The sequence below is a fragment of the Rosa rugosa genome, chromosome 1 (assembly GCF_958449725.1).
Source record: "Rosa rugosa chromosome 1, drRosRugo1.1, whole genome shotgun sequence".
Taxonomy (NCBI): domain Eukaryota; kingdom Viridiplantae; phylum Streptophyta; class Magnoliopsida; order Rosales; family Rosaceae; genus Rosa; species Rosa rugosa.
In genome coordinates this window covers 63,657,407-63,680,510 of record NC_084820.1, presented here as the reverse complement: position 1 = coordinate 63,680,510, position 23,104 = coordinate 63,657,407, and the positions used below count along the sequence as shown (strand labels likewise).

The 23,104-nt window shown below is 39.4% G+C and overlaps 4 protein-coding genes, 1 long non-coding RNA gene and 1 other non-coding gene across 8 annotated transcripts; 2 read left to right on the top strand and 4 right to left on the bottom strand.

Moving 5' to 3' along the window:
• Positions 1 to 249: 249 nt before the first annotated feature.
• LOC133726067 (formin-like protein 3) lies at positions 250 to 5,653 on the bottom strand. Of its 2 annotated transcripts, none has more exons than XM_062153532.1 (7): positions 5,052 to 5,653; positions 3,512 to 4,292; positions 2,994 to 3,426; positions 2,714 to 2,904; positions 2,104 to 2,339; positions 784 to 1,946; positions 250 to 510 (listed from the first exon to the last, which is right to left on the bottom strand). In XM_062153532.1, the coding sequence occupies exons 1-6, from the start codon at positions 5,214 to 5,216 to the stop codon at positions 813 to 815; spliced, it is 2,940 nt and encodes a 979-aa protein (XP_062009516.1). In that variant the 5' UTR covers positions 5,217 to 5,653; the 3' UTR covers positions 250 to 510; positions 784 to 812. The 2 variants fall into 2 exon arrangements, with proteins under 2 accessions (XP_062009516.1, XP_062009517.1); XM_062153533.1 differs by having other exon boundaries at positions 250 to 500.
• A 2,170-nt stretch (positions 5,654 to 7,823) lies between these two features.
• TRNAA-AGC (transfer RNA alanine (anticodon AGC)) lies at positions 7,824 to 7,896 on the bottom strand. The gene has a single exon. It is a non-coding gene; the product is annotated as a tRNA-Ala (tRNA).
• A 24-nt stretch (positions 7,897 to 7,920) lies between these two features.
• On the top strand, positions 7,921 to 10,164 carry LOC133726064 (pentatricopeptide repeat-containing protein At3g12770-like). The gene has a single exon (XM_062153529.1). The coding sequence runs from the start codon at positions 8,047 to 8,049 to the stop codon at positions 10,159 to 10,161; it is 2,115 nt and encodes a 704-aa protein (XP_062009513.1). The 5' UTR covers positions 7,921 to 8,046; the 3' UTR covers positions 10,162 to 10,164.
• Positions 10,165 to 10,194: 30 nt separating this feature from the next.
• On the bottom strand, positions 10,195 to 13,973 carry LOC133726065 (beta-amylase). Of its 2 annotated transcripts, none has more exons than XM_062153530.1 (8): positions 13,536 to 13,973; positions 12,979 to 13,047; positions 12,026 to 12,424; positions 11,790 to 11,954; positions 11,433 to 11,696; positions 11,139 to 11,348; positions 10,628 to 10,867; positions 10,195 to 10,546 (listed from the first exon to the last, which is right to left on the bottom strand). In XM_062153530.1, the coding sequence occupies exons 1-8, from the start codon at positions 13,740 to 13,742 to the stop codon at positions 10,340 to 10,342; spliced, it is 1,761 nt and encodes a 586-aa protein (XP_062009514.1). In that variant the 5' UTR covers positions 13,743 to 13,973; the 3' UTR covers positions 10,195 to 10,339. The 2 variants fall into 2 exon arrangements, with proteins under 2 accessions (XP_062009514.1, XP_062009515.1); XM_062153531.1 differs by lacking the exon at positions 13,536 to 13,973 and adding an exon at positions 13,121 to 13,214.
• On the top strand, positions 13,657 to 14,324 carry LOC133726066 (uncharacterized). Its single transcript, XR_009854637.1, has 2 exons — positions 13,657 to 13,792; positions 13,966 to 14,324. It is a non-coding gene; the product is annotated as an uncharacterized LOC133726066 (long non-coding RNA).
• Positions 14,325 to 21,721: 7,397 nt separating this feature from the next.
• On the bottom strand, positions 21,722 to 23,104 carry LOC133744490 (uclacyanin 1). Its single transcript, XM_062172592.1, has 2 exons — positions 22,747 to 23,104; positions 21,722 to 22,535 (listed from the first exon to the last, which is right to left on the bottom strand). The coding sequence occupies exons 1-2, from the start codon at positions 22,913 to 22,915 to the stop codon at positions 22,003 to 22,005; spliced, it is 702 nt and encodes a 233-aa protein (XP_062028576.1). The 5' UTR covers positions 22,916 to 23,104; the 3' UTR covers positions 21,722 to 22,002.

The following is a 23,104-nucleotide window of genomic DNA, read 5'->3' as shown; positions in this document are numbered from 1 at the left end:
ACCAGGTGAACACCACTGCTTATATATAATTTACCGAATGTAGATATTCGACGGTAGATAGGTTATCTTTCATAACGCTTTGTGCTTAAACATTATTTTGTAGCTAATCAATCACCTAATGAAGCAATTTCCAAAGGGAATAAGTAAAAAACCAGTGTAACAAATTCATCACCTTTCATGAAATACAAACTCAAAAGTCAAAACTAGATGCATTTGGTTCGTATGAGAGGGTGTAAAATGACAAGGGGATAGCAAAAACAGTAATTAGGTTAGTGTTGTTTCCGATTTTACATTTACATCAGGTCTTTCTGTATACTTGAAAGTTGAAAAACATATCTGCCTTTGGATCATTGGAGTCCCTCTTGAGCCTGTAGTCTTTGTCAAAACAGATGATCTTCGACAACAAACAAATCTCGAAACTGAATTTTGTTGGCACCTTGCCGGATAGGAAACTCTGAGATGGATCAATTGTGGGAGGTAACTTCTGGTCATCATGCCACCTGAATACCACTAGACAAGAAATCTCAGTGATTACAGAGCTTGTAGTTAATTTACATCACAAAAAGGGAATTACTAGCGACTTCAACAAGCATTGTCTTCTAATATACAAAACAAATAGGACAGTTTCATTCTGCCTATATATTTATAGCACACAATTGCATTACTTGACATCAATTTACTTTTAATTTGCTTGCACACAGAGCCAAAGCATATGTAATATACATAATTTAAACAAGGAAGGGAAGCATATGCATGCTTTCCTAGTCTAAAACTCTTTTATACCTATTCCAAATGGCAGCTAATGAGTTGGCTCAAGTCTCATCATCTGAACTGAAATCGTCCTCTATTCGCAGTTCTGCAATTGCTGGAAAGAGTCGCCGACGAATATCTGAATGTTGCTGTTGAATTTCTGGCGGTTTTTCTGAACTTGCTTCTGTGGGAGCCTTCTCTTTCTTTTCTGAACTTGCTTCAGTAGGAGCCTTCTCTTTCATTTCTGAACTTGCTTCTGTGGGAGCCTTCTCTTTCTTTTCTGAACTTGCTTCAGTGGGAGTCTTCTCTTTCTTTTCTGAACTTGCTTCAGTGGGAACCTTCTCTTTCTTTTCTGAACTAGCTTCTGTGGGTACCTTATTCATTTCTGACTGCTTTTCTGAATTTGCTTGTGTGAGAGCCTCCTTCTTGGGACTTGCTTGTGTGAGAGCCTCTTTCCTGGAATTCGTCTTCGCTTGCTTCATTGCTTGCATTCTAATCTCAGCACATACCTTATTTAGTATTACCAAGAAATCACGTACAATGGCAAACAAACGAATGCCTTCATCCTTCATTGCGTTCCCATGAAAGTAATCTGCCGTGCTCTTCACAAGAGTCGTTATCCTCTTTTCTTCTTCTAGAAGAAATGTAGTTTCTCCTTCTGCACGCTCCAGAAAACTGGCTAGTGCACGATGGAACTCGCTGTCTTCATCCAGATTATTCTTCAAGTCGGTGTTTACAAAGTCTCGAGCTTTTATTAGATTTGTGCCAATATTTGAAACTGTTGCAGTTAAGCTATCGGCATCTACAACTGCTGCCTTTTTCACATCTTGAAGTTCATCGCTTAAACCTGAGACAACCTGAAGACCAAGGTTACGATAGTGCTCTGCTGATTCCTCACCAACCTCTTCAACAAACTCCTCTGTACTCATACTGGAGTTGGTCATGCTCCGGCTTGATTCTCTGGCTCTGCGGGCAGCTTTCATGCCCTCATAACGGATGATCTCTTGAACGACAAAGTGCAAGAGTGTGGTCTTGCCATCAGTTCCTTTTACATCAGCCAGTTTCAAGAGCGTATCAAGCCTAAATGCTTGTGCACCACCACGGTAGGTACCGTCATTCATCCGGTTGCCAGTTTTTAGTACGGCTTCCAAAAGTTTTAGGAATAGCCTGCTCTTCCTGAGCTTGCTGCAAGCAACCTGCCAATTAGATAATAATGAAACAATTAGTCGCTGTTATTACTAAAGCGATTCTTTTATGTGATTATCAAAAGAAATACAGAACATGAGTCACATGACTAACTAATAAACTAGGAGTGTTGTGAAACAAAATACAGAAGAAGTTCTAGTGTCTCACCTCTAAAGTTGCAAAGGATTCTTTAGTGTTAGAGACCTCCTCATTGAAGGAACACATGAAGAGCAGTGCCTCCATCCGCTTAAAAGCAAATGGTATCTCAACCATGACTTTGAGGAACCGCTCTGCAGGGCCTAGTAGAGCAAGATCACCTGTGTATAACCTAAGCTTCAGTTCCTCTTCTGAAGTTGGTGCCATCTTCAACAGGGTTTGGAGGAGCTCCACAGGAAGCTCGTTGCCTGATTCAGTGAATAGATGTAAGTCGATGATGCCTTTAAAGATAACAGACTCAAGGCTTAGGAGTTAAGAACTATACATGTGGTACAAAATACAAGTCCATTATCCAGGAAAAGATAATAAAAATCAGAATTCCTAGCGTTCATTCTAGGTAACTTGAAAATCATGTTTTGTACATATGGTGATTGACTTGATATCTGTTTTTTTTTTTTTTTCAACATTTCTTGGTACTTGTATAAATCAATAGAAAAACATAACAGAGGTTCCATTTCCAAACCAATACATTCTAAGGTTGAAGAAAAGTTGTTTAGGGGGAGGAAGGGATGAAAGGAGGTAGGGAGGCAAGGATTAAGGCAGGGGGAGATAGATACACCACCTTCTCGGAGGGCCTCAGCAACTTCTTCTGTTGTCACATTCAATGCTCGCAGAAGAATTGATAGATTTTGTGCTTTCTTTTTGTCAATAATTTGGATAAACTGGATTGCAGGTTCCGATGGTGAAACCTTTTTGCGCTCATTTTGGCTCTTTGTATAACCAAATAGAGACTCTATCTTCTCCTCATTGAACCTGGAAACAATTTGGAATTTAAATTGGAGTTTTCAAAATTAGCTTATCAGTGGAAAATTAGATTCATGATGATAGAGTTATAGCCTTACTGGAATGATCCTTCTTTGAGCTCATGCCAGACCATCGATTGATCAGGGTTGGCATTAACCTTATCCCAGAAGAATGGTTTTAACTTGGTCTTTCCAGATTCACTTCCAGCATCAGCATTATCGCCACTGTTTGCTTTGAGATGTCCTTTAGGTGGAATTTGGGTCTTACCAGCCATTGGTTTAGGTGCATTTTTGGGAGGTACTGGTGGCGGGCGAGGACGAAGAGGAGGCGGTGGTGGTGGTCCAGGAGGCGGAGGAGCTGCTTTTCCTGGAGGAGGTGGTACAGGAGGGTTTGGTGGTCCTGCTGTACCTTCTGACTTTGCCTCAGAAGAATCATTTCCTTTTTCATTTTTCATAGGCAAATTTCCCAACTTTCCACCAGCGTTGAACTCTCTGGTACTTGAACCTAAACTATTGGATATTTGTGAAGAACCTGCGGCGTTACAAAGATTGTGACTTGCTTTAGAAATTGAAGATAATCATAAGTCGTCGATAACAGAAATCTCAAAATAGCATACCAGAAGAAGATATATAGAGAAGAGGCCTGTCATCCTTTGGTACACTTCTCGGATTAACTTTTCTTCTCCTTCTTCTTTTCTTTAGACAGCAGCAGCAGATCGGCAGTACAACAAGCAAAATTATCACTACTGCAGCAACAGCAATACCAATTATTCTGATCATACTCATACTGCCATCCTTTGATGGTGGACCATTTGTTTTGGCTGGTTTTGCTGGTGGACTTTTTGTTTTGGCAGGTTTTGCTGGTGGACTTGAAGCAGCTACTTTCCCACTTGGTTTGGGAGGTGGACTTCCCTTCCCACTTTGTTTAGGAGGTGAAGGTGAAGGTGCTGGTGCTTCATTGTTATCTGACTCATCTGTAGGGCTTGGAGATAGAACTGAACGTGGAGGTGCTCGACCGCTAGACAACTTAGAAGCAGGACCTGGAGCTAGAGATGGAGCAGCGGCTGGTGCTTTTGACTTGGGGGAACCACTGGCCAAATATCTTCTAGGAGCAATATCCGAAGTTAAAAGCCACTCAAAGTGGTTGATCAACCAGTTGTTGCCGGTATCCCTTTTGCCAGGAGCATGAAACACAATGCCTTTCTTTCTTAAACAATCAACAAGTGTTTGTTTCACATCAGGAGGAAGAACTAAAATCGCATCGTGTATGTTGCTTTTTGAAAAGAACACTGTTTCCGAGTCACTGGCTGCTTCCTGTGGAATATACAAGTCAAGATCTTCCACCCCATCTGTCCCGCCTATTAATTCTTTCCTGCAATGGTACCATACCTGCTCCGCCTGCAATCAGAATATCTAGTCAAATAGATTTCATGATCATGCAATGTTTTGCGTTAGAATGAACAAATTATAATGGCTTCAATAAAACAATTACAGATGCTCTCACTCTTTCCCTTGCTGCACCTTTCATTTCCCCGGCCACCCGGCCAAATGCGGTTATGGCAAACATTACCATGATTGTTAGTTTTTCTATCTGAAAATTAGTTCATCCAATCTTTTGTCTGTCAACGTCATATAGGTCCCTTAAATGAACCGACTTCTACGAGCCATTTGCTCCTATAAAACCCCCCGAAAAACATCGACTAACGAAGAGCAGCTTAAGGGATACATTTTAATTAGCATATAGCTTGACGGCATGTATAACAAGAACTTTCAAGTAACCATAATGTGCAAATCGATCTCTTTATGTATTCATCAAAGAATATAACCGTGTCACCCAAATGCTTTTACTTGCTTTCCAAAGAACACATTGCAAAAATAAGAAAAACAAGTTTCTAATTTATATAAATGTGTTGGAGCACATCCCCTATCTTTCAATCTTACATGTAACTGACCAAGAACAAATTGTGCCCCATTCTTTTCATTACAATGACAAAATTTTTCCACAACAACATGATCATCCTAATCGAAAAATGGGTATCAAACAGGTTCAACCTTCAAACTCATAATCTATCTATATTCATGAAATGCAGAAAACTTGCAGCACAAAAAAGTATATTACCAAAAAAAAAAAAAAAAAAAAAAATCTGTGTTGCATACCATATCTTCATCTATCTCCTCCTCATGCGAAACCCAATCACCTCCATAAAACGTTTCTTTGGTTCTCCTGACGCCCTCTGAGGCCCCAATGACCAATGCACAGAGCAGAATCACGAAAACCGCATAACTGGCTCTTCTCATTTGCATCCCTTCCCAAATCACCATCCCACCTTTTCATTTCATCCTTTTCCCGCCAAACCAAACAGGAACGTTTCGACGGCCCACCAGCCCTTTTAGCTCTTCCAACAACCGCCGGGCCGTCCAACAGAAACGTTTTGGCTGCGAGGTCCGGGAACGAAGACGTTCTTCAGCTCAATCTGGGAACAACCCACGTCAAAGTTGTCATGTTGGGAAGAAGCAACAACAATTTGGAATCAATGGCTGTTGTATTAGGCAATATCCTCTGGTTTTAAACGTGGAAGAGGATTTACGTGTGTTATATGAACGCAATGCCTTCACGACCAGCATGCAAATGAATCAGAACGCAGAGTGGTGCAGAGGTCGAATCCAATCCAACCCAGAAAACCGGCCGAAAAGAAAAACCCAGGAGGATTTTTCTGTTGGATTTTTTTTTTTTTTTGAAAAATATGTGTTCTGTTAGATATTTTTCTTCTTAGGGATGTTTCTTGTTTTTCGGGGGGTTTAAGAGGGGAGAGAGAAAGAGAAGGACAGAGTAATGTAGATGTGCGGAGAACAATATGGGACGCCCATCAGCCCATGGTTGACATGGACTTTTTGGTCCTTTTCTTCCCTATTTTCTCCTGGTTTTTACAATTTTTTTTTTTGTTTTTCAACAAATGTGATCTCATGTGTATTAGAAAATTTTTAATCGAAAGATTAAGCAGAAGATGAAATTTCATTAATAACTAAAATGTTAACATTTTTCATGTTGTTTGTCCCGAAATTTAGTATGGAATCGAACCCAAAATCTAAACTCTTCATGCATACTAAGAAAATTGACGCAGTCGGAATGATCGGATTGATAAACTAGGTTTACCAGCAATAAACCTAAGCAAAGATTCTGGAGTCCACCAGAGATAAAAAGAGAATAATCTCAAATTTATTGATAAAAGATAATAGCTGCGTTCTGCAGCCTTAAGGCGGCTTATTTATAAGAAAATAAACCCTAGAGCGACTAACAATGAAACCCTAAAGCCCATGGGTAAAAACAAAAACAACCCGAAAATAACTAGGAAAACGAAAACACCGGAAAATAGAAAAATGCAGTTTTGAGGCCCTAAACGACCCCGAAAGCCCGAAAAAGGTCACAGGTCGTGGCAAAGCAACGAGTTTGATTTCTGGCGCGATTCCCTTTCCGAAAAGGTAAGGTGCGTCCCAAACGGACTCCGTGGAGCTGTTTCGCGTCTACTAGTCACTTTTCGTTTTCCTCCTTTAGCACGATCCAATTGTTCTTCAAATTGGGCAGCCATCTGTTCTGCATCAAAAATGCTTCTTTTGTAAGGATCTTAATTGTGAGCCAAATTTAGAGTTTTAAGCTGCTTCAAATCTAGAGGGAGCGAAACATAGGGGGTGGTGATTGATAGTTTGGCGTTGTTACTTCTTTATGAACTTTCTTGATTCTGCTATCTCTCTTATCTGTGTGATTTGTGTAGTGATCACAATCGAGAGCCATGTGTAATAAGTTCAATGGGTTAAAATTTCTTTTTGTGTTGTTTCCTTTTGAACCTCGGTTCATTTTCAATCAAACGGAAAGAAAAAAAAACGTACTTACTTCTTTTCATAAACTCTTAAATGAGTCATAATCTTTCAATCTCATAAAGAAAAGAGTTAGAATCTGATACGAAAACATCAAAGATAAAATAACAACTTTCATAATAAATAAGCCAATCACTCAATTCATGGTTGTAATTTTTTTTTTTTTTTTTTTCAGTGAAAGGATTTTTATTAACCAAACAGTATATTACAAACAGCAAAGCAAACTGAACAAACAACAACAGTTACAAAATACAACAAAAGCCTAAGCCAGCTAAGGTAATTTGAAAGTTCACTCACAGCTACATCAAGGCATTGCTTACAAGGGCTAACAGAAAAATCACAGGGATACAATAGGTCACGAGTACATTGAGCCGCACCATAAATAGTCCCCACTCTCAAATAACAAGTGGCCATGAGCATATAGCAGCGGACTAGTAGAAGCTTAGTTTACTACATAAGTTGGTTAACAACTTATCAACTGCATCATCGAACAACCTAGGAGTATAAACGGGTATCGTACTCGTCACATACAATCCATTAATCGTGTCTGTTCTGCTCACAAGATTGGCATTTGCGTATTATAAGAGGCACCACTCTAACCAAATTATAGCCACCTGGTAGTAAAGACAGCGTTTGAAAAGCTGTTTGCTTGCAAACCTCATACACTTCTGGCAATTTTTGTGGGAGATATTACCCGGGCCAGCACTGTGAAAGGCCGTGTACACCTTCTCGACGACGTTGAATGTCCTCTGAGAAGCTAGCCTTTGCCAACTCCATATCCTGTAACAGGATCAACAGATAATTAATTGCTTCAGTACAATATTCAAGTTCATCTAGCTCCTAATTAATTAACCTCCTTGGCTGGAAGTATATATATCCAGACTAGCTAAAACAATAGCCAAAGCTCAAAATGCCGCATACAGAAAATGGGAGAAAGATAACTAAATGGTGCTTGCATGGGGGAAAATTAGGGGCATTTTGGAATAATTAAGAAAAGAAGAAAGTAAAATAAAAAAAAAGGAATTGCAATGAGCAACATTTCAGCCAATGAAAATGTGGAGATGCGGGGTATCGATCCCCGTACCTCTCGCATGCTAAGCGAGCGCTCTACCATCTGAGCTACATCCCCATTGTTGCCATTTGGTTCGTGAACTTTGATCCTCTCATCTCAAAGAACCCCTTTTTCAACTGAAACAAACACCCGCCACCTTCTAGTCTTCCACAGTCTTTGTATTAATTACAACTCGTGAGGATTATACTCCAAACCTCATCAATCACCATGAACGGCAATACCAACATCAAACTCCTCAGGAGATCACTTTGCAGCACCACTGCCCATTTCATCCCACCCTTCACTTCTCTGCAATGTGGAGCCATTCTACAGTCTCTCACCAACACCAAGTCTCTCCCCAAAGGCCAGAAACTCCACGCCCTCATGGTCACTTGTGGGAATCTTCTACATAACACCTATCTAAGCTCCAAGCTCGCTGCTTTTTACGCCAGTTGCGGTGATATGGGCCAAGCCCAGCTGGTTTTTGACGGCGTTGTGGTTAAAAATTCCTTCTTGTGGAATTTCATGATTAGGGGTTACGCTTGCAATGGGTTTGCGTTGGATTCGATTGTCTTGTACCGTGAAATGATTGGTCTTGGGATAAAGGGAGATAATTTCACGTACCCTTTTGTTCTTAAAGCGTGTGGTGATGCGTTGGCTGTGGAAATTGGGAGGAGGGTTCATGGTGAGGTTGTGGTTAGTGGGTTTGAGTCGAATGTTTATGTGGGCAATGCTCTTGTTGCAATGTACTCAAAGTTTGGGTATATGGGATATGCATATAAGGTGTTCGATAGAATGCCTGAGAGAGATTTGACATCTTGGAACACTATGGTTTCGGGTTATGTGAAGAATGGTAATCCGAGAGAGGCTTTGGCCGTGTTTGAGAGAATGGGGAAGTCTGGATTAAGGGCTGATGGGACAACTTTGCTGGGAGTTGTTTCGGCTTGTGGTGAGGTGATGGCATTGAAGCAGGGGAAGGCAATTCATGCGTGTGTGGTGAGGAAAAGTGGTGAAGTATGGAATGAGTTTTTGACAAATTCTCTTATTGAAATGTATTGCAAGTGCAAGTGTGTGGCTTATTCGAGGCGGTTATTTGATGGGGCGGAAGTGAAAGATACCGTGTCATGGAATTCTATGATTAGAGGTTATGAGAGGAATGGTGATGCATTTGAAAGTTTAAGGCTTTTCTGTCGAATGGTTATGGAAGGTGCAGAGGTTGATGAAGTAACAATTGTGACTATGCTTACTTGTTGTGACCAGATCAGCGCCTTGCAATTTGGCATGTCTCTTCATTCATACCTTGTTAAGAAAGGGTTTGGTGCAAATGTCATAGTGGGAACTGCTCTTATAGACATGTATTCTAAATGTGGAAGTTTGTTTTGTTCGCGTCGTTTTTTTGATGACATGCCCAGAAAAAATTTGGTTTCTTGGAGTGCTATGATTTCAGGATATGGAGCTCATGGGAGGGGAGAAGAGGCTATCTCCTGTTATCATGAACTCATAGCAAACAAGTTTAGTCCTGATGAGGGGGTCCTTACTTCTGTTTTGTCAGCATGTAGCCATGCAGGCCTGGTCAATGAGGGTAAAGATATGTTTAATAGAATGACCCGAGAATACAAAGTGAAGCCTACAGTTGCTCACTATTCATGTCTGGTGGATCTTCTCGGCAGAGCAGGGCGCTTAGATGAAGCATATGAACTCATTAAGACTATTGAAGTAGAACCCAGCAGTGATATATGGGCTGCACTTCTCTCTGCTTGCAGGCTATATCCAAATGTCAAGCTGGCGGAGATTTCAGCACAGAAGATTTTCGAAATGAACCCAGAGGGAGTGGGTAGTTACATTTGTCTTTCCAATATCTATGCCGCTGAGAAGCGATGGGATGAAGTGGAAAGAGTGAGAGCCATGGTGAGAAAGAAGGGACTGAAGAAACCACCTGGCTGCACTTTTGTGGAGTTAGACAAGATGGTTCATCGGTTCTTAGTTGGGGATAAGTCGCACCCACAAACAGAGGATATTTATGCCAAGTTAAAAGACTTGAACCTGCGACTCAGGGAGGTTGGATACAAGCCTGATACCACTTCTGTGTTGTATGATGTAGAAGAAAAAATAAAGGAGAAGATGCTTTGGGATCATAGTGAAAGATTGGCAATTGCATTTGCCCTTATTAACACAAGACCAGGGACCACAATCAGGATCACCAAGAATCTTCGTATCTGTGTTGATTGCCACACAGTAACGAAAATGATTTCTAAATTTACGGCTCGAGAGATTATAATGCGAGATAACCATAGGTTCCACCATTTTAGAGATGGATTTTGCTCTTGTGGTGATTATTGGTGACTGATCTTTCTTCATAAAATATTTGTACATTCATTGCTTTAGAAACACAGATTCTTTTATTCAGAGAGTAGTCATCTGATATTGTTTTGGCATTGCTACATTATGCCAATTTATTGGTTATCCAGATCCAACAACTTATTCATGGATGGTTGCTTCTTTTCCGACTTGGCTGGTTATATCACTTAAATAGAGAAAAGACTTTGTTTATCAAATAAGAAAGTAGATCACCACCACCACCAGTGACACTCATATCAGTTTCTTTATCCCATGGGAATGGCTCCACTGGTTTTGTTGCATCCAGAAGATCTTCAGTTGAGAACTTTGGTTTTGAACGTTCCAAGGGACCTAGGCGGTGGTTGTACTTCTCTGAGTCTTGACAGTAATCCTGCAGAGAAGAAGTAGAAAGAACATTTTATCTTTTACCAAAAGCATATTCTGAAGGCACATGTATGAAGTTCAAGGTTACCTGATCAGCATGCATCTTCTTTACAAATGTCTTGAATATATTGAAATTCGTTTCTTGTAGGAGTTCATCCACCAGACGAAGGTAAGTCACCCCATACATCCTTAATTTTGGTTGGCCATCTTTGTAGATGCCATTTGGTCTAGCATTTAAAAGGATTTGGTCATAAGCTGCACTATCATACCTTGCAAGTGCATTTTCCCCTGCAACTTCTATGTTCTCTCTCCAACCTCCACTCAAAACCTGCACATGCATATTCAAATTGTAGTTGTCATAGTATGCAGTTGTACTGTTTGAATGCATCATAGTTTTAATTTTATTTGCTATTTTTTGAAACTGTTTGTACACTTTACACCAAAATCAAAAACCTGAATTATTTTTCATACTTTCTATATGTTTAATTGAAGACTACACATTTAGTAAGACGCATATTGATATGTTTTAGCTAGAGCTTCGGTTTCACTGGTTGTATCACTTAATTGTAGGCAGGTGTTGATAAATTTCTAGTTCTTACCTGCTGAACGAGTTCTTGAGGCGCACTTTTGGCATCGGCACTTTGTTCAGAGTTCTTCATCTCTAAACATGTGAAATTCAAAATGGCATGGTGCCTTGACAGCATCCTTGCTATAGGTCGGTACCCATCTCTATCCTTCAGGTTATAGTATCCTGCGGTAAGCTCCGCAGCATGATTATCAGTTTCATACCACCAGTGGATTCCGGAGACCTGTTTTGATGTTCAAGCATGAAATTTTAATAATAGTTATAATGGGTGAATGATGGTAAATGCTGCTCATATGAATTTTCTTACTTTTGCTGCTAGCTTTAATTTACAGCCCAGGAAAACTTTGTTGGCTTCATCCAGGATCTGATCACCATGGCTCAGTAATTTGTTAGAGTACCAAGTCAAAAAGAACTTCCCTTTCTCAGTAAGGTATGTCCCGTTTGATTTAAAGAACTCTGTAGATTCAGGAGTATCATTGTATTCTCCTGCATTATCTGGCAAATCCCATTCAGGATGGCCAGCAATTGCTGCAGCCTCTTTAAACTCTGCTTTGAGATACTTGTCATAACACTGCAATTACATGATAGGTAAGGCATTTTATACTTAAAATTGTTTGAATAGGCAAGGATTATAGAATTGTCAAATCATTCAAATCTGTCTCACCTGAAATTCTCCAATTCCTGGAAAAGCCCATCCTTGAGTTTCCGGATAAGAGGGATACCTGAGTTCTCCTGCAGGGCCAAGTCCCACTTCAATGTCTATAATTAGTCCACTTTCTAGAAAATCAGACATGTTCTCTCTGAAGCTCTTCAAGTAGTCACTATATATCTGTAATACAACAATTAGTATATACTCAAGAAAATTCTTTAACAATATATTGAAATATCCGTGAAGTTCACCTCAACAGCAGTTCTTCCATTAAAGAGAGGCAAGTTATCCACACCTAGAGTGAGGTACTCCTGGTTCCTGTTACCTTTGAGATTGGTATAAAAGATATCAGGGTTCGATTCTCCGATATCAAGTACCCATTGGGGGATGGGAATGGTTACAATATCTCCAACATTCCCACCACATTGGTGAAATGACATTATAGCTTGTAATTTCAGTCCACATTCTTGAACTGCTTGAAACATGCTCCTATAAGCACTCCAGTCGTATTGTTTTGGTCCTTTTGATTCTATGATCCCCCACCACACATCTACCATTACTCCATCAACACCTGCTTTCTTCAGTTCCTTCAGCTGCTTCACGAGTGTGTCTTTGTCTTCTAAAGCATTATCAATCGTAACAACTCCCAGCTGGTACCAATGAATATTCTTAGAAGTATTAGCACTTTTTACAGGGTGATGAACATCACTTTGTACTAATGTACTGCATATATATATAGGATTTTTCTTAGGTAAGGATATCCTTACCTAAGCTTATGGAATGGATTTCCAGTTTTTGGCCACTTTTCGATCACATATTCACATCTTAACCGTTCAGTTTTTAGGTTCTAATGTATAGATCATATCTGCAAAATTTCAGCCAAATTAATGATCGTTAAGGCATCTAAAACTGCAATTTACACGAACGAACCGAATCTGTCAAACCGAAACCGTTCGTGTACATTGTTGTAAATTGCAGTTTTGAATACCTTAACGATCATCAATTTGGCTGAAATTTTGCAGAGATGATCTATACATTAGGACCTAAAAACTGAACGGTTAAGATGTGAATATGTGATCGAAAAGTGGCCAAAAACTGAAAATCCGTACCTAAGCTTAGGTAAAGATGTCCTTAGCCAAGGACTGTATATATATATATATATACATAAAATGTTTGTGAAAAAAGAAGATTGTTTCCGACTTACAGGGAGCATCACAAAGATTGGCACATAATTTGCAAGCATCTTCTCGTTGAATGTGAGTGTAGGTGCATCCTGCATTTGTAAAGAAAGAGGTTGTATGCTTGATATATCTGTAAGGATGGAAGTCGGAATTGGTACAACTTACTACTTGAGCCTGCTTCCTTTTGTAGTATAGATTATGTCAATATCTTGATAATGGAAATAAGGAAAAGAAAACTTCTTTGGCACCTTATCTTTGCTTTAAAAGTTTAAAACATGTTCATGGGGTTTATATGTCTTATATCCGCATGGCCATCTTAATCACTGGATGTGCATCTTGGACCACCACTGCATGATCATATTTTTTTTTTTTTAATTTACAAAATGACTAAGGTCATTAAAGTCATTTTGGTTCCTATTTTGATTTACGACGCCACCTACCAATTATTTAGCCACATGCACATTTTAGCCCAACAGCGGTAAGCTATTTGAAACACATGCTGCTATGTCTGTTTTAGTCTCTCAGGCTTATAGCAAAATGATTTACAGCAGAAGATTATAATTGTGAGGCAGTTGCTTACCTCTCTTTGTGTGGTGGAAATTTCAGATGCCACAGCTCGAGGACTTATAATGAACGTGGAAGCACTCTTATTTGATCTTTGCCTCCATGCTTTGTTTGTTGCTTCTGCACTTCCAAGTAGATTTTGAAATAGAACATCTCTGCACAAGTACCTTCCATGATGAAGCTTAGTTTTCGCTCCCAGAGTACCTGGAGTTGTGCTTGTCATGGTGACCTTACAGTGGCTTATCTCCCTTCTTGCTTATGGTCACTGTCAAGGTACAGAAACAACAATGCTATACTTATTTGCTTATTTCAGCGTAAAGGGGCCATGAGAAAACGCCTGGTTCTTCGTTGGCTCTGATCGCAAGGGTGCTATTGCTTCCACAGAAACAAAACTGAACTAGCACGATTGATTGTCTAACTATACAGTCTATCGTTTTTGCTGTCAGGTGTTTTAAGCCTCTGGAAGTGGCGTGTGTATATATGCTTATGGGAGTCATCTTGCTAGAAACCTCTGGTTCACTGGTTGGCAAGGCAAAGAGAAAGCAGTGGATACAAAACGGGCAGACCGAAGCAACTCCACATTGTTTTTTAGCCATGCTTATTATGATTATTGTCTTCTTTCAAGTTTGAAGTCGTTTTCTTCACTATTTTTTGTGGACTGTAACGCTTATCGATCTGCTGAAGGACAAGAACAAGAAATGCAACCAGAGAAAAAGGTGTATTCAAAACCGTCAAAAAAAAGGAAATTTTCTATTTGCATTCTTTCGTTAAAGGGCTAATTTACATTCTCACCTTTCACGTCACATGACACTGTCGTTCAAAAAGATGAACATTCCATCTTAAAAGCAACATTCTATTACAATGTTAGCAGGGCTAGAACTAGCTTTTGTAAAAGATGAAATTGCTTTTACTCTGTAATTCTGACATTAAGAGGCAGTCTGATCATTGACAAAGAGTGATATAGAACCAAAATTCCGAAAATTAGAGGTTACAATCATCTCTCCTCTTTGAAATTATATCCGTGCGAGCTAGTCACTTCCATCCTCTAACGTACTAGAACATAAGGCCTCATTCTTAAACAACAGAACAGCTGTACTCTGAGCAACTCTATTAGCCTTCATATGTCGAGAACACTTTTAGGGCACGTTTACTTACTTGGAAGGAAAGGGAATGATTACGAGGTAAAAACATTCCTGCGTTTACTAACACATAAAGGAATCAGAATGATTCCGGGTAAAAGAAATCCTGCGTTTACTAACACATGAAGGAATCAGAATGGATGTAGGTCCTACCTCCTTATCAGGAATTGATTCCTGAATACTCAGGAATTCGATTACGAAGGGGGGAGATGGGTTTAGGAATCATTCCTCCGGAATCAATACCGATTCCTTTCTTCTCCCATTCCACTTGTCTCCGATTCATGATTATTTTCCATTCCAAGTAAGTAAACGTGCTTAGACTTTTCCTGCTTTAGGTGCATCTATGCATCAAATTTTAGTGTGTAGTACATATTATATTTTTAATTTAAATTAAATCAAATAATGATAGATAAACAAGTAAATAGTTAAACATAATAGATATTTTCATTATGAAATGTAATTAATGATTGTAGTAAGAATATAATTAATGAGTATGGTTCTCATATTTTCTGTTTATCTGTTCACATGGTTCTCATGGTGCTTTAGGGGCATGAACTGCATGTAGCTAATAGTTTTTCGCTCCTTATTTTTTTTTTTCAAGAGATTAAAGAAACAGTTTTATAGTTAATATTATAAATTATTAAGTAGAGCCTAAGGGCATCTCCAACAGACTAGTTAAATTCAAATTATAGCTATATATAACTATTTTTAAAGTAAAATTCAACTCCAACAGACTAGCTATAACTAAGTTAAATTTAGCTTTAGCTAAATTGGCTAGCTATATTTAGCTAGAGAATCATGCATAGCTAAAACAAAAGTTATATTTCTCTCTCATCTTTTGTCCACATGTCAGTTTATGATTCGATAAAATATAGTATATTATTTATAAATAGCTACTACTGCTGGAGCAACATTGTTAAATCAATAGCTATTTTTCACAATTCTAGCTAAATTTAACTAAAAAATAATTCCTACTGTTGGAGATGCTCTTAAGTAAATATTAGAGTCTTAGGATGATAAAAATTACTAAAATGATGTTATATAATTAATACTATTAAATAATACACTGTACAATTTTGGTTATATGCTGTCCAGAAACATTATGTATAAACTCTTGATCAAATTCAGACCATAAAAGAAAGAAAAAAATCTTGATCAAATTTTTCCATTGGGCTTCGTGTCTTTCTTTCTGCAGTTGGGCTTCGTTATCCCAAACTCATTTATGTTTTCTGATTTATTGGAAGTTGGTGGACTAGTGCTTAGAAGACTTGTGGACTTTCTGGTCCTTTTAGTAAAGGATCCTCAAATTAGTCAAATATGCAATGCTTCATCCGCTGGGGTTCAATAATTTTCCTTCATTTTTTTAAGGAAAACATTTGTTTTGTAAAATTTTCATTCAGCTCTATATACTATTCTAATTCAAGGATACTTAAAGGTGTTTTAATCAGGGTCGGTTTTGCAATTTTGGCAATCTTACTAATTTTCTCCCTTAACAGCGGTACCAATCCATTAGGGTCGACCCTACTTTCAATTATAATGTTGGTGCAGAAACAGTTTAAGTAAAAAGGCTATGAAACATTGAAATGGAGTGAAAACTAAAAAGATTGAAGGAGCATGACAAGATTGAATATAAGGGCGAACATGGGGGTTGATTGTAAACTAGTAATCCAGGTCCATCCCTAGGAACGACGTGGCACTATTGGCAGACATGTTTAGCTGGCTCGACTCCCAATATATCCTCTTCAACGGCTTTACTTTAATATGCCCCCGGATTTAACTCACTCAATCCAATAAAACATTTAATACATGTCGAAGTCTCCTTTCCATACACTAGACTAAGGGCTTCGAAGTATGAAAAATTTAGAGTCCGGAGTTGTCTTTTGTTTTTTACTTTGTTAAGGAGAATTCAAAGGCTTCATATGTTCAAGATAAACCCCTTCGGGGCATGTGAAATACTTCAATTGTGCATTGCAGCACAGTGTCTGGCCACTTTGACAGCTTCGGGGTTCGAACATAGGTTGAGGAGCACACCCAACTAGGTAAGAGCCACTAGGCTACTTGCAGTGGTTAAGTCCGGAGTTGTTAAACTAGCTTATTATATGAAGATGGGAAAATTTCACAAATTGTCACTCAACTATGACTCATTCGACACTTTGGTCACTGAAGTTTCAAATATATCACTTTAGTCACTCAACTATTACATTGTCAATCACTTAAGTCACTTTGTTAATTTTTTTCATTAAAAAAAAATTATAAAAATACTCTTTGGGTGACTTAAGTGATTGACACTGTAATAGTTGAGTGACCAAAGTGATATATTTGAAACTTTAGTGACCAAAGTGTCGAATGAGTCATAGTTGAGTGACCATTTGTGGAATTCTCTCTATGAAGATTTGGTTAAAATTCTCTTTATTTTTCAATGCATTATGACTTTAGAGTACTAAAATTTTAGAACCATAAGTCGTTAGATTAGTTTATGTGTGAGGTACAGACTACTACGTACAATACAAACAGTGACTAATTTAAACAGCTCTTATTTCAAAATTTCAACACTTTCAAATCACTAAAGAACTTTCGCCCAAAATGTATCTCTTCTCGGAGCTATCTATACTCACATTTTATACTTAATAGTTTTTTTTTGATGAACATTTTATACTTAATAGTTAAGAGCATGAAAATAACACCAATGGTGAAGTCGTGAATATCAGGAAGAAGAAGGGCATTGTGTGGAAGTCAGTATGCAAATGAATGCAGCTACTGGTCGTTTGGAGAAAACAGCATATGAATGCACTAGCCCTTGGCAAATGGCATGAACAAACTGCCCCCAATCTATGAATTGCCCTCCACGTGCCACAAACTTACCCTCGCTCTCTCACTCTTTTAACCCCCTAATCATCTCCCCCCCATTCTTCCCCTTCGTCCTCTTCACCGCCATGAGAAGAAGACGAAAAATAACCAAACCTTAGACCCAGACCCAGACCCACCATTTAATTTCTTCTCTGCCAATCTCCCAGAGTCCCTCTGATACATTTGTTCAACCCAGAAAAAGCAAAAAAAAAAAACCCAAAATGTGTTACGTGGGCAAAGCAACAAAGATCTTCATCTTCGTGGTCACAGTGCTTGTGGTTGTTGGCCTCATCTTGGGTTTCGGGATTCTCCGCCATGGCCTCCACGACAAGACCCACAAATGCTCCGGCGACTCCTGCAGCTCCCCACTCCAGTTCCCCAGCCCCGATTCCAGCTCCAACCAGCCCACCTCTAATCCCATTTCCACCCAGCCCACTTTCAGCCCGCCTCCACCGAGCTCCACTCCCACCCCGCCTACCCCAGATTTCGGCCCACCTCCGCCGACAACGATCTCCACTCCGACCCCACCTCCGCCCGACCCGACTTCCAATCCGCCGCCGCAAATCCCTGCTTCTAATCCGCCACCGCCAATCACTGTTTCCAATCCGCCACCGCCAATCACGGTTTCCAATCAGCCCCCGCCGCCGGTTTCTTTGGCAGCGACGCCGTACAGTCCGCCGAGTGGGGTGCAATTGACGCCGGGTCCTGTCCATGCTTAGCTCCAATTCTTACACATTTATTTGCCGCAATTTCTTTAGTCTTATTCCAGTTAAAAGCAGCAGCTGTTGAATTTTTGTTTTGTATTGAATTCATATTCTTGGATGGATCGTGGATGATGGGTTGAGTTGATTTGGTTAGTTTGTATATAAAGTGTTCTTGTAATGGCGGATTTGGAAGTAGGAAGAGCATCTTTGTCACTCCATTTTGAGAATTTAGTGGATTTTGCATTAGTGTTCCTTCCCTCTACAGGGAAGTTGTTTTTACAGTGATCGACTGATGACTCCCATTTCGTCAATTCCTATGCTTGTCACTTGTCAATCACGTTGACTACGTTGTCTAACTCTTCACTTGCTTTTCTGCCCTACGACGACGACTGCGTTTTGCACCATTCGCTCCAAAACTAAGACCATAACACGATTCAAATCCGACACAAAATACGGAAATACATAAACATGTTTAATTCGCGTATACTCATGACTGGCTGACAATTATGCTTATTCGCCTTATTGTTGATCAGCGTAGTAAAATAGTGTTAGAAACTTCAAAACCGACGCGAGATACTTGAATGTGTTGGAAACTTTTGTTCAAGTACACTCGTGTTTGGTTTATGAATGTGTCTACAATGCTTAAACACTATTAGTTGTGTTTCTTCTCAATCTGCCTATCTCCTTGATTACACCTTGGACAAAGTGGGATGGCATGTTTTACCTACATTATTTGCTGCCCACTTTTAGTGGTATTTACATAGCATTGATATTGCTCTCACTCAATCAGTCTGGACAACTTAAAGTGAAGTGTTATTCCAAAATGTCATTATCAAGAGTGAACCACCCCCCAAAAAACCTTAAGTATATTACCGGTTCTAGTGAGAGAAACTCCTCCTTCTCTCTAGCCAACCCAGCTTCCAGCTTTCCCCCTCCTCCCCCCCCCCCCCTTTCTTGCCAGATCTAGATCTCTCTGATCTGGATCTTTGGCTTGAAAGTTGGGGGAGACATTTTCCCTCTTCGCGAGGCTTATCCCTACCCTTCTCGTGGTAGCTCCCTGCTGCCCCGGTGGTGGCAAGTATGTTTTCCCTTTTGTCTTTGCTTTCCTGTCCTTCCCAGATCCCATTTTCCAACCATTCCTAATCTTTAATTTTCAGCATACCCATCTCTCTTTGTCTCAAATCTCTGATTCATCATGGTTAAGATGCACATCCTCCTCACCCATCGGACTCCACTTCACCGATTGCTCCTTGGTCCATCGGAGCTCTGTCGTCGGCGTTGTTTGGATTGTCTGTTTTAACGGGTTTTTCCCGTCCCTGCGCGTAAACCCTTTGAATACGGTAGTGCAACAAGGGTCTGCACGGTCTTTGGCCGTCTGTCCCTTTGATCCCTCTGCGGATCAGTCTCCTTCTCCTTATCTCTTTTTCTTTTTTTCTTCTGCATTGGTTACTGTCTTTGTTTCTGAGGATGTTTTGTATGGTTTAGAGATTTGGGTTATGGAGATATTTCGATGGGTTCTATGTTGCTGTACTTGCACGGGATTGTTTTGGTTGGACTCCAAGTCTTCGTCGGCAGATCTGGTGACGTTTCTGTGTCACCTTTGGGCTTGGCTGGTGGCGGCGACGTCACTATGTCATCTCTCTCCTGTTCGATCTGCACTGCGGCTGAAGATTGTAGGGCTATTTTGTTTTGTTTGTTGTTGTTTGTTGGTTTTTATTTTGGCCCGTTTTGGGTCTTTTGTTTGTAATATTGTTCTTGTTTGAATAAAAATCTTTCCATCACCAAAAAAAAAAAAAAAAAAAAAAAAAAAAGAGTGAACCACCCCCTTATTCTTTATGTTGGTGTGTCTATTTTATCGCATGGACATTCTTCTTTAACATAATTAGTTTGTATCGAGCCACACAACTTCAAGAAAAATGAATCTCAAAAATTTAACATTTGAAATAATCTAATGTGATGTCCAAACACTTTATGTATTAAGTATTCACTTAGATAATGTGCGGTAAAAACCAACCAAATGGAACATTATTGAACTATTGTTGTTATAGGACGTTTAATCACGTCTTGTAGCTCATCATCACCTCTTCGCTATGAAAAATATGGTCTAATATCAGGAAATCACACGTACATATTTGTTCAAAGGTTAGTGATGATATTGGAAACGTAGGTTCTTCTTTTTGGGGTTATGATTGGATGGTTCTTTTCTGATTGCCGTAGTTATCAGTCAGGAGTTGGCCAGTGCCAGTCTGCCAAGGATCTGTAAAGCTGCAATGTTAGTTTCCATCACATGTACAGTCTGCAGATAAGACCAAATAAGAGTTAACACGAGTAGGGAACGATGACCCATCCTCAAATCATGTCCCTCTAGTCTCTAATTCTTAATTAATTGGCTAGTGCACCAAATTATTATTAAGAAGAGGCTCTTCCGGCAGTGACAGGAATGTGCTACCTCGTTAATTTTGTCTTTACGCCTTGTTAATCACCTAATAAGATTAGAAATAAACTGGAAAAGATACTAAATGGTAAGAAATAGACTAAATTCCATAATCTTTTCCATCCATGGGTAGCAAGAGTTTTTTACTTTTTGTTTTTTTTTTTTATCTTGTTTTCATATTCTGTGTTCTTTTTATCTTTTCTGTCTTGTAAATTTAGTTCGTCTTAAGTTTCTAAATTCTTAAGGCCGGTCCTGAATCGTGGAGAGATCCACTTCCTTGCAACACTTGTAAAACAGAGATAGCAGAGGTGGAAATGTGCTGGCAATCAGATGAGACGTTATATATTGATTTCAAAATTGACTTTCTTCTTATGCGTACAATAACAGGCACTTCAAAAGGTAATGTAATCAATCATCACCCGATAGGAAATTTGATGAGCACTTAACAATATCTGTGAAATCAAGCAATTGGTGAGCTCGCAGTAAATGAAATAAGAAAATGACTTGATTGGTGAATTTATTTTTTTGTTTGGATTACTAAAACAAAAGGATGTAACAACCTGAGAAAATGACTTGATTGGTGAGTTCGCTTTTTAGTCTCTTCATCTTGAGTAGATCCAGGAACAATGTATGTGCAAGTGAGCAACCGAAGATGGTCAATGAAGAGATACTGACCATATATATTAGCATGAAAACCTGCTCCTTCGAAGAAATCATGGTTGATCATCTTTATATGGTCAAATGATACCCATGACAGCATGGGTTAATCTTGTAAACGTGCTTGCATAACTGGGTAAGTAGGAGAGGAAATGGTCAGGCAGCAAGTTGGGTTTGCTCTACTAATGCCTCTTAAACTTTTTGAAAACAGAACAAAACAGAGTAGTTTAATCAGCGCTGCAGTGGGGCTTGTCTGCTAGCTTTCTAGTCAAACAATGGTAATGCAGCTAGCTACTGCCTACTACAGTATTTGTTACTTTAGGCAGTGAGATTCTGTTAATCCAACTGAAATATATAACCACAAACATGGATAATTAAGGGTTATATGCCAATAAACTGGAATAACAAAATTGCAGTTGGGTCCATTGCGAATGTTGGTCTGTACCTTTACAAAGTTCAATGAAATTAAGCAGCTGTAGTACTTGTAATTTCCATGTGCAAGTTCGTAGTTATGGTTTGTGGAATGGTATAGCTAGGCTGCTCTTTCTTTTGAATACAAAGTATATATTTAAAATAAGTTCTTGCCTGAATGCAAATTAAGGCGTGCAATACAAACTTAATGTAGAAATAAAATGCACAAGAAATTTTTATCCAAAAAAAAAAAAAAAAACACAGCATAATGAATCTTCCTTGCTTAAAAGCTTAGAAGGCGAGAAACAACATCATCATGATACCAAATCCCAGAGTGAGACCGCGTATGTTGTCAAGAGATGAAGCAGCTGATGGTTCTGGGGAGGACCCGGTTCGAGAGATGGAAGTGGGAGATTCAGTTGAAGGTATGTCAATAGCGGTTGGTGTAGGACTGAAGGCAAGTTCTGGTGATTGTGCAGGTGAGGGTGAGGCAGCAGAAGTGTCTGGAGCAAGAGAGGAGGCCAAAGGACTGTCCGAGGAAGGAGGTAGAGTAGTTGAAGGAGATTCTTGTGGAGCGAGGTTTACAGCTGGAGAAGCTGTAGGTGGAGGAGCAGAATTAGTTGCAAGACTAGTGTCAACTTCAAGCTTCATTCCCTGGCTACAATGCCCATTTGTTCCACAAATGAAGTATCTCTTTCCTGCAGAAGAGAGAGGGATTGTAGTGCTGCCACCACTGTATGCCTGAATTGAGTTGCTTCCTTGGCAAGAATCATAGTCTGCCTTTGAAACCTCAAGCACATTGTGGCTAGGCGAGTACTGAAAATCTGCGTCCAACGCCACCAAGTCAGAATTAGTTTCTTTCTTGAAGAATGTTTGTTCAAGGATATTGATTACACTATTGTACAATTTTATCTAGAAATTGAAAATTGAGGATCGATACATCACTGTAAACAATGCTCTTTGATACGTTATGTTGTTAGATCGTCATCTATTCAATCGATTAAATCATAGTGTATGTGGTAGAAATTAACTTACTTAGATTATCTCCGACTAAGAATGTCTGGGATGACGCCCATGTTTGCAGGTCGGTAGTTGCATCCCACCCGCCGTTTAGACCACCAACAGTGTAAGTCGCTGCCGTGGCCAATTCAACGAGCACGGTCATGATAGCAAAGCTCATCAATGTCCTTGTAAGTACAGCCATGTTTTTCTCAATTAGCTAGTGAAACAAAAGGAGAGAGGAAATCAGAATGAACAATGCAGAATCAACCACAAAGATATATTTAGGTTATATAGGAACTTGATATATATAGAAGGACTAGGGACTTTTCAGAGTGATGATAATACTAGTTTATGGTTTAGTTGTTTGAGTTGGTTGATCAGTATCATGACA